This window comes from Ixodes scapularis, unplaced genomic scaffold, assembly GCF_016920785.2.
Source record: "Ixodes scapularis isolate PalLabHiFi unplaced genomic scaffold, ASM1692078v2 PGA_scaffold5__190_contigs__length_132052651, whole genome shotgun sequence".
In the NCBI taxonomy this organism is placed as follows: Eukaryota; Metazoa; Arthropoda; class Arachnida; order Ixodida; family Ixodidae; genus Ixodes; species Ixodes scapularis.
Genome location: NW_024609880.1, coordinates 241195 through 256399, shown reverse-complemented (window position 1 = coordinate 256399; position 15205 = coordinate 241195). Strand labels below are relative to the sequence as shown.

Here is a 15205-nt window from a genome sequence, read left to right as displayed (position 1 = left end):
AAAAATATTTCTGAAAACTTAAAGTCCGGATTGGATCCAGTAGCATTGCAAGTTCCACCATCCGGATAGCGAAAAAATATATATGATTTTACAGTAGTATAGCGTAATAGGCTTAATGATGCCACAACGCGTCTATCTAGCGTTTGTCACGCACAGATACATTTTGAGACCAAAGTCAAGCATCTCTTCCAATACAAAAAATCTCGGGCGACAAAAAAAAAAGAAATACTTTTTTCTTATTGCACATTTTAAAAGAAAACTTTAAGAAAAAAAATTAAGGTTTTTGTGCCATCAGACTCTAACAGAGATGCCAATTTCGAGGTCAAAAACACTAAAAACCTTCAACTAAAAAAAAAAAAAAAAGACATTTCGGGAAGAAGAAGAAAGAACCCTTAAACGACCGCCTGAGAGAGCACGCGACGAGGTTAAAAAAGCGGTCCCCAACGGTTCAGAGGTTCTTCACCACCCGATCGCCAAACACCCATCGCAATGTACTCCCGCTCGGCCGTCCTTCCCTCTACTACAAGAATCGGGGGACACCCCTCGAGCTATGGTCGGGAGATTCTAGAAGCATTCGCCATGTGTCAATCCAAGGGCAACATCGGTTCCCCTTCCATTGCCTTTTCGTGGAAAGAAATAAGGTTTCTTAGTTCGGAACTTTCTCCCCCCACGATCCCGACAGCAACAACGTACCCTTGACGGCATAGTGCTCCTCCTTTCCATCCCATTTTTCACCCCCCCCCGCCCCCCTTTTTCTGTATATAAGCAAACCCTTGGTGTCATTAAATGTTGTTGCCAGTTGGAAGTTCGTGTTTCTCCCTCCCTTCTCGTTTTCTTCCTCAAGTTTAACCTGTCTCCTCTTCCCATATCTTCATTTATTATCACCAGCCGTACGCTTTGCGCCACCAGAAATATGAGCGCACTCGGAGAGACGCGGAAACACGCAGATTAAAAGCGCACGGTCGGGGTACGTTCGCTGCAGTCGACTGGTTCAGACGATTATAACCTATGCGCAACAAATGGCAAATGCCGTGCCATTGCATGTTTCGCGCTCATAGAATAACCCCTATCGGCTCGTAACTTCGGCATGATCTCCCGTCTCTGACGTCACGCGACTGCGGTGGCGCTGCTGTAGGTACAGCGCATTCGCAGACACTTCATCTCACCCGAATCGCGTTTCGTGCGCACGCGTAGTGCCCCCCGCCTCGTGTGGGCAGACACGGGGCGTGACGCTACACTCCGATATAGCCAATCAATGAGCAGTGCGAAATGTGATGTCATCTTCGTGTGCTCGCTATCACCGGTTGAACCAATCACTTAAACGCAATCAACCGTGATCCCCGAGCTTTTTTTTTGTGCGTGATTGGTTTACCCAATGAAATCAAACGCACAAGGACGACGATGCGCCGTGGCAATGCAAGTTTGGCTCTTCTTGATTGCCTGTATAGGATCTTAGCGTGAGCTGCGCTAGTGTGAAGCGTACTGAATTCAATTAAACCAACTCGCTCCTCCCTATTCGTACTTTCAATATGATGTGTTGCGTTAGGTTTTCTGGAACAACAACTTTTGATTTCCAGGTTCATTAATTAGGTATATATTAATAGGGTGGTTCAACTCACCAGGATTGATATGAAATGGACCGCAAAAATCGACGCCTGCGAGTAGCAATCTAACTCTTCTTCAGAATCGTATTTCACTGGTCGGTTTTTACTGGTAAAATTACAAAGTGGTAAAATTTCTGTTAAAAAGAAATTCTGTTAAATAGTTCTGGTAAAATTACAAAATTACAAATTACAAAATTATACCCCTCTACTGGACTTGGTCGTCTGCGTCGCCGCCCGCCGTAGACCCTGGCAAGTTTCTTCACCCTATTTTTTACTAAAAGGAAGCTATGTTTTGTAATTTTACAAGAAAAAACAAGGTTGTTAAATACATTTAGAAAGTGGAGACACATAAGGGACGATACACAGAGGACAAACTTTCAACTTCAACAACATTTAATTTTCGCCTTCAAGCGCAAAGTTGAAGTTGAAAGTTTGTCCTCTCTGTATCGTCCCTTATGTGTCTCCACTTTCTAAATGTTAAAAACGCACCAACACGCTCAAATAGTACAAGCTTGTTAAATACACCTCTGACGAAAAGTTTAGATTGCTACGTGCAGGCGTCGATTTTCACGGTTCATTTTAGATCGAGCCTGGTGACTTAAACCACCCTATATATATATATATATATATATATATATATATATATATAAAGAGAGAGATAGATAGATAGATAGATCTATGTACACCGCTAAATATTTTATATATATGAGCTGAACTCTACGCATAAACTAGTCCCCCCCGCTATTCTTAAACCGCGCAAGAAGCCCTCCGCTTACATCAACGGAATAACGGAATGTTATACTCTATGTATACGTCACATGAGTTTGGCTTTATTGAAGGAAAGTTCAGATGCGCGAGAGCGTCATTCGAAATCGCTTTTTTATGAGCGAGGGCTTGTGCACCTTTATGCTTTCGGGAGAGTCACACTCTCGCGCCCGTATAGTTTTGCGAACATTGAAGACGATTTCCGTTTTGGAACACGGTATATACCTTGTATGTATCTTGAAAAAAATGCGCGTGTTTTTGACGAGGTTTTATGACTCTCGCTTTATCCTTCTAGATTGATTTTCGTGAACAGTTGCAATAAACATCCAGTCATCCCGGATATTGCGAAAGCGAATCGTATTTCGGGAGAAAAACAAGCGAAACTTGTATGCTCACCCGTTCTGTGCCGGCGATCACACGAGGCGCTAGCAGAACGAAACTGCCAGGGCTGGAAGGATAAGCAGCGCCTGGCCGTAGTAAAGCGATAAAGACTGATAAGAAGGGGGAAGCTGTTGGGCAAGCATATCTGATGCCCACTGTCTCCATGTCCTTCGTTACACGGATACGAGAGACCATCTCCCCACGATTATCGCCGGCATTACTGCAGGCGGTATTTTCAAGAAGCAAGTAAAAACTATGTAAAAAGTAAAGTAACAAAACTCGTGTCACACGTCCGTAGTACCACGACCTTCTCTATAGACTATTTTCGCTTACTCTCGTTCCCAGCCGTAGGCATATCCGGTGTGTGCGCGAAAAAAATAATAAGACGTTTCAACCTGCAAATAGTAAAATATAGAGGGGAGACAAAGCGAGAATAGGTGAGGGTTACGCTTATATCGTAAATGTATTCTATTCGAGTGGCGACTGCAAAACAATGTCTTCGCCTATACTGGAAGTGACGATAATTCAAGGTGGCGCCGCCCTTGTGAAAAAGGTCTATACTTACGACACAGCCTTTTGAGCTTTCTCCATGGGACAGCCTCTTACCGCTGTAGTTCGTGCGCCTCTCACTAGGAGGCACTGGAACTCGATCCTTCAAATAATTACAGGTAGACGTGGGTGCGCGCCAACAGACCACTTTCTTGTATCAAGCGAGATTAATGCTAATATTCATTAGGGCTGGTTAACGATTAAAATTTTAACCCAATTAATCGTAACCCATTAATTGATTAATCGGTTGCACTGACATATGAGATAATATCTTGCAAAATGTAAAAACGAAATATTTTTTGTTATTTTAATAATGGTAGAATGCGCAGCCTCATTTGAAAATTGACTCTGCACAGCCTATGAAAAGAAAAGCAAGCAACCTTATTAAAAATATTCTTATATTTTTTAAGATTTAAAATAACTATTGATTCCAATTATAATCTGTGTTTTACCGTGCAATACAACACTTCCGCCTCCTGAAAAAACTCAAAATCTGCACCAAATAGAAGAAATAGGCGTTTTCACTTTTCCCAGAAATTTCCAACTGAAAACTCAGCCGACAATGTAAATTGAATTCGATTAATGTACTAACACATTAGACGAAAGGTTAAGGGATCAATTGACCAGCCCTGTGGTTCTCTGGTCGCACAGAAGTACACTTGGAGTCCGAGTCATCAGTAATTTTCCTTTTAATCTTGCTTTACTACCCCGAGCTTTCATTTTCTCTTATTTTCGCGGATCACTGCTTTACAATTTACCGATAACCGGAGCAGTGAGCGCTTCCTGTTCTCAGTGGCTTGCGCCGTCCCACAACGCCCGAGTCTAAGCATCCCTCAATTATCTGCTAAGTAAGAAAAGAAAATCAACGAAAACCCTCGTATAGCTGTCTTTAAAATATACTTCGAATATCATGTTCTCATGAGAAACATAAAAGCTGCTGTCTCCTTAATTGAAGCCCCGGCCGATATAAAATTTTGTCCTCAAGGAAAATAGTATCTTTAAAATGTTGTCTTTATGCGATCTACTAATCTTTTGAAGCCCACAAGTACCTAGAAGGGCCTAGAAGAGGTGGATCCTTTCATATTGCATGGGAAGCAATAAGTTAGCGTAGAAAACCCAAGACCATCAGCCACTAGTCTTTGCCGACTTGCTGTGAAATTAGAAAGATCGTGAAATGAAATGAATAATTTTTCTCGCATGTGCACAACAGACAAGCATGGGTCTATACAGAATGTTTGATGTAAGAGACGAGGTAATTCAGTGTTTTGAGTGGGGAGTGCCGTCCTGTTGATATCACATTATACATCGATTCTGAGTCATGACTGCACGGTGCACGGCCTACGTTTAGGGTGAGCTTTTGACGTTTGTGTAAACTTTATCTTGCGTTGTTTTCTGAAAGCATTGTGCTTTTTCGCTTCATTGATCAGACCTGCCCGTTTCAGCACAACTCCTAGTTTTCGTACACCCTACCCAGGGATCGGTGATTCAATCGTCGCCCCTGCCCGTTCCGATCTAGATGAGTTTTGTACCGTCGTACGGTCGTGTTTCACTTCTGTGTGATGCACGTTAAAGACCCTATAATAGCAGTCGTACTGCACTGGGTAAAATTCTCATCTTCAGAGGGTAAAAATGTCGCCTTGTTTTTGAAAATTAACCTAGCGCTGTAAAAACAACTGGTCCAATTACTTTGTTACGAATGGTGCGGCACTGCACTGCACTGGCTAACTTTCTTATGTACAGTTGGTCACAAAGTCACCCTATTCTGGCAATTTAATACCCGTACCACACGGGCAACTCGAATGCCATTTACAACGAATGACATTCGCCCTAAATGTCATTCGACTGGTGCTACACGGCCTGCACGAATGGCATTCGCTGCAAATGTCATTTGCCACCGAAAGGGTTCGGCGGTACTCATTCGCATTCTGTCACGGGCCAAATGTGTAGCGTCTACTCCAGGCCCCAAGTAAAGAAACACCAATGTGATTGCGTTCATCAAAGCATACGCGAACTAAAAGTTATTTATTTGTGTCTATTTTATATCTGCATTACTTTATACTAGATTTGAAGCGCGGCTTGTCACAGAATTGCAAACGGCTACTCGTTAACCCACTAGACACAGCCACTTCGCCTGCGCCGCTATCTTTTTCGCATTTCTCCTCGGTGTTACGTTTTGTTCGAACTTCGAAGTTTCTTCCAATGGAGCCGCATGCGCCGCAAGAAACCACCTCTGGTTTCTGGGGTACCGCCAACGCGATCGGTGCACTGGGAAGTGCGCAGCGAAAGCAGCAGCCAGAGCCACGGAGTTCGAGAGCAGCTGCTCTTCGATTTCACGAACGCGATAGTGAGCGTCCTCATCTTTGGCTTCGAGCCTTTGCAGTTCGGCACGGAGCTTGGCGCGTAAATAAATAAGGGCGCTCATTAACCGTCGCACCCGTTTACCGTCCTCCGGTGCAAGGACCGACACTCGCGACTGTACAGGCGCCATTTCCTTTCAGATTGATTCAGTTCAAAGAGCGTTTATTGATGCCATAAGCAGGGAAAGGGGTGTAAGAATGCACCGGTGGCTAATAGTCGAAGCCTGTATGCGGCATACTATTTGAAACATATGTACACTAAATAGAAGATTCCAGCATTGCCTCATGGAGGAAGTCCAGGAGACTTCGCAGGATCTTATGTTGTTGGTTCTCATTTCAGGGGGATCAGTCCAGCCTTCCAGAGTGGCGATGTTCTTTCCTTTCGCTTTGGTCAGGTTCTGTCTTTGGCTTTGGCTTATTGCGGCTAGAGCAAGAAGAGCGTCACCAACAAATGAATTACAGCAGAAACGGAGAAAAAAACATAAAGTAATTGACTGCAAAAACGCGATTAAAACTACCTAAAGACACTTTTCAGAGATTATAACCTTGAACAAACGTATTTAGCTTACACAAAACTTTACAATTACTTTTCTTCAGAGAGAAGGCGCTATCATCATCATGGCGCAAAATGACATTTGAAATGTACGTGTAGCACGGGCTTGAAATGTAATGTCATTCGGCGCCCGAACGAGATTCGCCCTGAATGGCATTTGCCATGCTGTTAAGTCAACGGGTATAAACCATGTTGACTTAACAGCTGAACATTTGTTTTTTACAGTGTCAGCTGTTAGTGGCGGCCCATTCCCGGTTTTTTTAATGACGTGAGCGTTAACGAAACGTTTCCCCGCTAAATTTAACGGAAAATTGACGTCAAGTGACCTATGAACCACTTTAGTTTCCCCGCTAAATTTAGGGAAAAAATTAACGTCAAGAGATCTATGCACCAATTCAGTTTTCCCGCTAAATTAAGAGCGAAGATTGGCGTCACGTGACCTACGCAGTAATTCAGTTTTCCCGCCAGATTTAGTGAAAAAATTTACGTCATGTGATTAATGCACTAATTTAGTTTCCCCGCTAAATCTAGCGAAAAATTGTCGTCACACTACCTACGCACCAGTTAATTTCCCTCGCCAAATTTAGCGAAACAATTCATATCACGTGACCTAGGCACTTCTAGCGGTCGTCATTGTTGTATATGAAGGCAAATGGAGGGCTAAATTGTATCTACAACGTCAGCTACTAGTAGCCCGTTCCACGTTTTTTTTTGACGTGAGCGTAAAAAAAACTTTTCCCGCTAAACATGGCGGAAAAATTTACGTCACCAGACCTATGCACCAACTCAGTTTCCCCGCTAAATTTAGCGGAAAAATTGACGTCACGTGACCTATGCACCAATTCAGTTTCCCCGCTAAATTTAGCGGAAAAATTTACATGACATGACCCATGCACCAATTCAGTTTCCACAGCAGATTTAGCGGAAAAATCGGCGTCACTTCACCTATATGCCCCAATTCAGTTTCCTCGCTGAATTCAGCGGAAAAATTGACGTCACGTGACCTATGCACCAATTCAGTTTCCTCGTTAAATTTAGCGGCAAAATGTACATCACCTGACCTATGCACCAATTCAATTTTCACACCAAATTTAGCAGAAAAATCGGCGGCACTCGACCTATGCACTAATTCAGTTTCCCCGCTAAATTTAGCGGAAAATTTGACTTCACGTAACCTACGTACCAATTCAGTTTCCCCGCTAAAATTAGAGGCAAAATTTCCATTACATGACATATGCACCAATTCAGTTTCCACACCAAATTTAACGGAGAAATCGGCGTCACTTTACCCATTTACTAATTCAGTTTCCCCGCTAAATTTAGCGCAAACATTTTACATAACATGACCTAAGCACCAAAGTTTCCACACCAAATTGACCGAAAAAATGGCGTCACGTGACCTATGCCCCAATTCAGTTTTCTCGCTAAATTTAGCGGAAAATTGACGTCACGTGACCTATGCACCAATTCAGTTTCCCAGCTAAATTTAGCGGAAAAAATTTACATGACATGACCAATGCACCAATTCAGTTTCCCCAGCAGATTTAGCGGAAAAATCGGCGTCACTTCACCTATATGCCCCAATTCAGTTTCCTCGCTAAATTTAGCGGAAATATTGACGTCACGTGACCTATGCACCAATTCAGTTTCCCCGCTAAATTTAGCGGAAAATTTTACATGACATGACCCATGCACCAATTCAGTTTCCACAGCAGATTCAGCAGAAAAATTTACGTCACTTGACCTATGCAAGAAATCAATTTTGCCGATAAAATTACCGAAAAAATCGGCGTCACGTGACCTATGCCCCAATTCAGTTTCCACAGCAGATTCAGCAGAAAAATTGACGTCACTTGACCTATGCACGAAATCAATTTTGCCGATAAATTTACCGAAAAAATTGCCGTCACGTGACCTATGCCCCAATTCAGTTTCCCCAATAAATTCAGCAGAAAGATTGACGTCACTTGACCTATGCACGAAATCAATTTTGCCGATAAATTTACCGAAAAAATTGGCGTCACGTGACCTATGCCCCAATTCAGTTTCCCCGATAAATTCAGCAGAAAGATCGACGTCACTTGACCTATGCACGAAATCAATTTTGGCGATAAATTTACCGAAAAAAATGGCGTCACGTGACCTATGCCCCAATTCAGTTTCCCCGATAAATTCAGCATAAAGATTGACGTCACTTGACCTATGCACGAATCCAATTTTGCCAATAAATTTACCGAAAAAATTGGCGTCACGTGACCTATGCCCCAATTCAGTTTCCCCGATGAATTCAGCAGAAAGATGGACGTCACTTGACCTATGCACGAAATCAATTTTGCCGATAAATTTATCGAAAAAATTGGCGTCACGTGACCTATGCCCCAATTCAGTTTCCCCGATAAATTCAGCAGAAAGATCGACGTCACTTGACCTATGCACGAAATCAATTTTGGCGATAAATTTACCAAAAAAAATGGCGTCACGTGACCTATGCCCCAATTCAGTTTCCCCGATAAATTCAGCAGAAAGATTGACGTCACTTGACCTATGCACGAATCCAATTTTGCCGATAAATTTACCGAAAAAATTGGCGTCACGTGACCTATGCCCCAATTCAGTTTCCCCGATGAATTCAGCAGAAAGATGGACGTCGCTTGACCTATGCACGAAATCAATTTTGCCGATAAATTTACCGAAAAAATTGGCGTCACGTGACCTATGCCCCACTTTAGTTTCCCCGATAAATTCAGCAGAAAGATTGACGCCACTTGACCTATGCACGAAATCAATTTTGCCGATAAATTTACCGAAAAAATTGGTATCACGTGACCTATGCCGCAATTTAGTTTCCCCGATAAATTCAGCAGAAAGATTGACGTCACTTGACTTATGCACGAAATCAATTTTACCGATAAATTTACCGAAAAAATTGGCGTCACGTGACCTATGCCCCAATTCAGTTTCCCCGATAAATTCAGCAGAAAGATTGACGTCACTTGACCTATGCACGAAATCAATTTTGCCGATAAATTTATCGAAAAAATTGGCGTCACGTGACCTATGCCCCAATTCAGTTTCCACGATAAATTCAGCAGAAAGATTGACGTCACTTGACCTATGCACGAAATCAATTTTGCCGATAAATTTACCGAAAAAATTGGCGTCACGTGACCTATGCCCCAATTCAGTTTCCCCGCTAAATTTAGTGGAAAGATTGACGTCACTTGACCTATGCACGAAATCAATTTTGCCGATAAATTTACCGAAAAAATTGGCGTCACGTGATCTATGCCGCAATTTAGTTTCCCCGATAAATTCAGCAGAAAGATTGACGTCACTTGACCTATGCACGAAATCAATTTTACCGATAAATTTACCGAAAAAATTGGCGTCACGTGACCTATGCCCCAATTCAGTTTCCCCGATAAATTCAGCAGAAAGATTGACGTCACTTGACCTATGCACGAAATCAATTTTGCCGATAAATTTATCGAAAAAATTGGCGTCACGTGATCTATGCCCCAATTCAGTTTCCACGATAAATTCAGCAGAAAGATTGACGTCACTTGACCTATGCACGAAATCAATTTTGCCGATAAATTTACCGAAAAAACTGGCGTCACGTGACCTATGCTCAATTCAGTTTCCCCTATAAATTCAGCAGAAAGATTGATGTCACTTGACCTATGCACGAAATCAATTTTGCCGATAAATTTACCGAAAAAATTGGCGTCACGTGACCTATGCCCCAATTCAGTTTCCCCGCTAAATTTAGGGGAAAAATACACGTCACGTGACCCATGCACTTCTAGCGACCGGCATTGTTGTATTGGAAGGCATATAAAGTGACTAATTTGTTTCTACAGCCTCAGCTGTTAGTGACCCGTTCCCCGGTTTCTTTACGACGTAAGCGTAAACAAAAAGTTCTACCTCTAAATTTAACGAAAAAATTGGCGTCACGTGAGGTATGCACTATTTCAGTTTCCCCGCTAAATTTAGCGAAAAAAATGCATGTCACATTATTTATGCACCAATTCAGTTTCCCCACCAAATTTAGCGGAAGAATTTACGTCACATGACCTATGCACAAATTCGGTTTCCCCACTAAATTTAACGAAAAAAAAATTGCCGTCGCGTCACCTTTCCCCCAAATCAGTTTCCCCGCTTAATTCAACGGAAAAATTGACGTCACGACATGCACGATATCACTTTCCCCAATAAATTTTCCGAAAAAATGGCGTCACGTGACCTATGCCCAACATTAGTTTCCTCGCTAAATTTAGCGGAAAACTTGACGTGAAATGACGTATACACCACTTCAGGTTCCCCGCTAAATTTAGCGGAAAAATTGCCGTCACGTGACCAATGCACCAATTCCGTTTCCCCGCTAAACTAAGCAGAAATATTTACGCCTCATGCCCTATTGACCATTTTGGTTTCCCCGCCAAATTTAGCGGAAAAATCGGCGTCACTTGACCTATCCCCCAAGTTAGTTTCCTCGCTAAATTCATCAGAAAAATTGACTTCACGTGACATATGCAGGAAATCACTTTCCCCGATAAAGTTACCGAAACAATTGGCGTCACATCACGCGATACTTGACGCAATTCAGTTTCTCCGCTAAATTTAGCGGAAAAATTTTCGTCACGTGACCAATGCACCAATTCCATTTCCCCGCTAAATTTAGCGAAAAAATTGAGGTCACGCGTCCAACGCACCTATTCAATGTGTCTGCTAAGTTTAGCGGAAAAATTGCACGTCACGTGACCTATGCACTTGTCGCGATTGGCATTGTTGCGTATGGCGGCATATAGAAGACTAATTGGTTTCTACTGTGTCATCTGTTAGTGACCCGTTCGCTTATTTTTGACAACGTGAGCGTAAGCAAAAAGTTTACCCGCTAAGCGTAGCGAGAAAATTGACGTCACGTTAGCCACGGGTGCGCTGCCTACTTGGCCAGCTGCGTGCGCGGCAGTATTGAAGTGCCCAAGTAGAGCAGGTTTAGCCGTTAACTCCCTTAAAGCGTTGTAGGTAATTTCACCTTGTTTCTCTAGCTGGCTAGGTTGCTCGTGGACAAACCCGGCATGCTGACTAGTTGGAATGCTGTTTATGTGACATTTCTTGAAAATTTCGCTTGAAGACTTCGGCTTCAGAAATTATTTTTTTTAGAAACCCCACCAAAAAAAAAAAGCGCATCTCCTGTGCTTTTGACATAGTCCTGTTGGAATCCCAGTTCCAACAGAGATAAGCATCTAGGCCTTTATATCCAGGCGGTCCAAAAGGAGATTATGTCAACTCATAGAAATCAGCAACCTCATCACTATAACCTCTCGCACCCCGAACGCAAGGAGCTCAAGGATCTAGGCAACAGAAAAATATATTATATTCAAACCAGCTGACAGGGGGGGGGGGGGTGCTTAGTTATTCTCCACATATTGGATTGTATAAGGGAGGTTACAGACAACTAAACGATACCAAATTTTAACGTCATCTAAACAAGGGTCCAACGAGTCAGCATGCCTTGTTTATACACAAGCGACTTAGCCAGCTAGAGAAACAAGGTTAAATTACCGACAACACGTTAAGGTTGCTAACTGCTAAACACGCCGTACCTGGGCGCTTCTTTATGTTACCAAAAATTCACAATGAAGGGACTCCCGGCCGCTCCATTATATTGGGCTCAGGAACGTTCGCGAAGCCAAACTCTAGTTTGGTTGATATCCTCATTAGACGGATCCTGCCTACCTTTCCATCGTACATTCCTGAGAAAACTCACTTTCTCAGAGAAATTTCAAAACTGAAAACACCCAAGGAAGCTTTTCTAGTTACAATGAATGTATCTGCTCTGTACACCGATATTCTTCATAAAAACGGCATAGAGGAGCTTGTGAGGGATTATGAAGCCTTTAGGAGGGATGACTCCCCGGAGGGTCACGTTCTGGCTGCCCTTCCGAGTTTTGTCCTTGAGCTAAATAGTTTTAAATTTGACGGCAAATTTTCCCTTCAAACTAAAGGTACCTCAAGAGGAACAAAAATGGCCCCGAACTTGGCAAATATATTTAAGGGTGAACTAGAATTAACCTTCGTCGAATCCTACCCGCTCCAACCGATATTATGCAAAAGTTATATTGATGACGTGTTTTTTTTCTGGTCACACACAGAAAATGAGCTCCTAAGTGTATCGCAGATTTTAACTCCGCACACCAATTGACTCGCTTTAGTCACAGTTAATCAAAAACCGTCATTTATTTCTTAGACGTTAGGAATTAAGGGCACAATTCCGGTCGCTGAACTTCATCGAAAGCCCATGGACAGCCAGAAATACTTCCACCTCAACAGTTGTCACCCTCGTCCTTGCAAAACTAGTATTCCGTACAGCCAGGCTCATAGGATTAAACGCGTATGTTCTAATAAGGATGATTTCGACTCCAACACTAATCAATTACGCGACCCAGAAGAAATCATAAATGACGTAATTAGTAAGGCGCGCGCACTTCATCGCAACCTCCTTCTAAGTGACTGCGGTCCCAGGCGGAAACAAACCGACAGGCCAACCCCGTGCAGTCATTCATGAAAGAGTCTCCGAAGGCCAGCCTCATATTAAGAACACATTTTCATGTTTTACAACAGATTGAACGCCTTGCAAAGGTTAATACTATTGTCTCCCGAGTGGTATCCAGACGCTGGACCAACATTAAGGGTTACATACTTAGGTCGAAGACAACTGTTACTGAGAGCACTTGGAGTCGGCCATGCGAAAAGGCAAGATGTGGGGTCTGCCAACACGTAGTATTCATAATTTTAACACTATCAAAGCCGGGATCAATGAACATCCCGGCATAATGTCTTCCCTTCACGTGGTGAACATACCCGATCCTCCTCTATTTGCGTGAGCGTACACAATCCTTAAGCTATAGGCTATCCACGTATTATTTTATGCAGCGGTGGTTCTAATATTTTAAGCTTAAAAGCCCGCTCGTGGCGTGTTTTCTCAAATGTAACTTTTCTTTTTCGGCTTTACGTATATCGAGCTGACATTCGCCGAGCAATATATATATGTATATATATATATATATATATATATATATATATATATATATATATATATATATATATATATATATATATATATAAAAGGTGGCTTTTTTTAGCCGCACCGAATCTTCAAAAAAAGGGAACGTGAGAAAGAGTAATTTGAGCCCTGTGGAAGTGTTAGTGGCCATGGCGGCCTCTAGAAAAAAAGTGAAATTAGGTAATCAGTTAGCTAATTGACTAAATTGTTTTAATTAACTTTTTAATTTTTCACTTTAGGGCACATTATGCATTTAGAGGATTGAAGATCGGCCACAGTGTGGTCTAGCCGTGTCGTCAAATATGGATGAAAAAATTCCTAGTAGGCGCTGCGGGGTCGAGAAATGTCACTTTGGCAAATGGCGTCAAACCGAAACTAAACAGGAAAGAGTGCCGGTAAAGTTATCGCTCCGCCCTTCCGGGTATGGGACTCGTCATTAGGGAATTGTAGTAGACCGTTTCCGCAGCCCGCTAAGCACCCGGATAGCGCACCATAATCCGCCACAAGACCTTGAACTATGCAGACAAGGATGGCGGCGCGCATGCGCAGCTGCGGCGTTTTCTTCGGGGATAACGTAGCGGAGGAGAAAAACGATCTTCTACAACTCCCTATTATCACGGCCGGTTCCACTTGCTTAATCGAGCCGGCCGCGATAATGACGAATCCCATGCCCGGAAGGGCGGAGCGATAACTCAACCGGCGCTCTTTCCTGTTTACTTTCGGTTTGACGCCGTTTACCAAAATGGCATTTCTCGACCCCGTAGCGCCTACTAATAATTTTTTTATCCAAATTGGACGACATGGCTAGATCACACTGTGGCCCATCTTCAATCCTGTAAATGCATTAGGTACCCACAAGTGAAAAATGAAAAAGTTAGTTAAAACATTTTAGTTATTACCAAACTAATTACCTAATTTCACCCTTTTTGTAGAGGCCGCCATGGCCACTAACACATCCCCAGGGCTCAAATTATTCTCTCTCACGTTCCCTTTTCTTGAAAATTTGGTGCAGCTAAGAAAACACCCTAAATATATATATATATATATATATATATATATATATATATATATATATATATATATATATATATATATATACGGGGTGTTTTTTTAGCTGCACCAAATATATATATATATATATATATATATATATATATATATATATATATATTTATATATATAGCAGGTACAAGGCTGCCAGTTGTGGTAAAGCGCACGCGAATTTTTTTCTTTCACTTATGAAAGCTGTCTTGTACCTGCTCCAGAAGTGGTAATTTTAGCGGTAAACTGCGCTTTTCACGCAAGCAAAGTTTTTCAAAAAGTTCCTGATTTACTGGTTTTCAATTACACTCACCAAATTTCTACTTGGAACCATTAGTTTATTTTTCCTTCTTATAAAGTTAAATCTTATTTTTTTAGTTAATTAGCGAACTCATTGGTGAATATCGCGCAATTTCTGACGTCGCCACCAGGAGTGACGCAGACTCGGCAAAACTATCGCTTTACCTCGAACACGCAAGTTTTAGGAATGTTTTCAGTCTACTATATATTCTATATAAAATATAGAATATATAGTATAAATAGTATATAGCTACAGACAGAGGTGGTGTTGTTTTTCTGCCACATGGAAGGCGCAGGATATGTTTGTTAAGTATATTACACTCATTCAGTTTTTTCTGATTTCCTGCTTCGATATCATCACAATATTGTAACATTCAGAAAGTTTTGAGTTTGAACATAATTATCTGAAAATGAAAAAAATATTTACTCATCTTTATGTTTCGTGTCCTCGTAGAAGAGAAAGTGTTCCACCATGAATTAGAGTTTAATAGTGTAATGTATTGTTCGTATGACCTCTATTTCAGCCATAATATCATGAAATGTGTGGGCCGGTGGTATTCACTGTTTAGCCAGCAAAGCAGGCACA

General features: G+C 42.0%; 1 protein-coding gene across 2 annotated transcripts in view; it reads right to left on the bottom strand.

The window, feature by feature from the left end:
* LOC8028480 (solute carrier family 22 member 8) overlaps positions 1-3060 on the bottom strand; it is a 101226-nt gene extending 98166 nt beyond the window's left edge. The window contains exon 1 of one of the 2 annotated variants that reach the window (XM_040214937.3): positions 2766-3060. In XM_040214937.3, the coding sequence (XP_040070871.2) occupies positions 2766-2945 (180 nt within the window). In that variant the 5' untranslated portion in view covers positions 2946-3060. The remainder of the gene's footprint in view (positions 1-2765) is intronic. The other variant, XM_040214936.3, reaches the window with a different exon arrangement.
* Positions 3061-15205: the final 12145 nt, after the last annotated feature.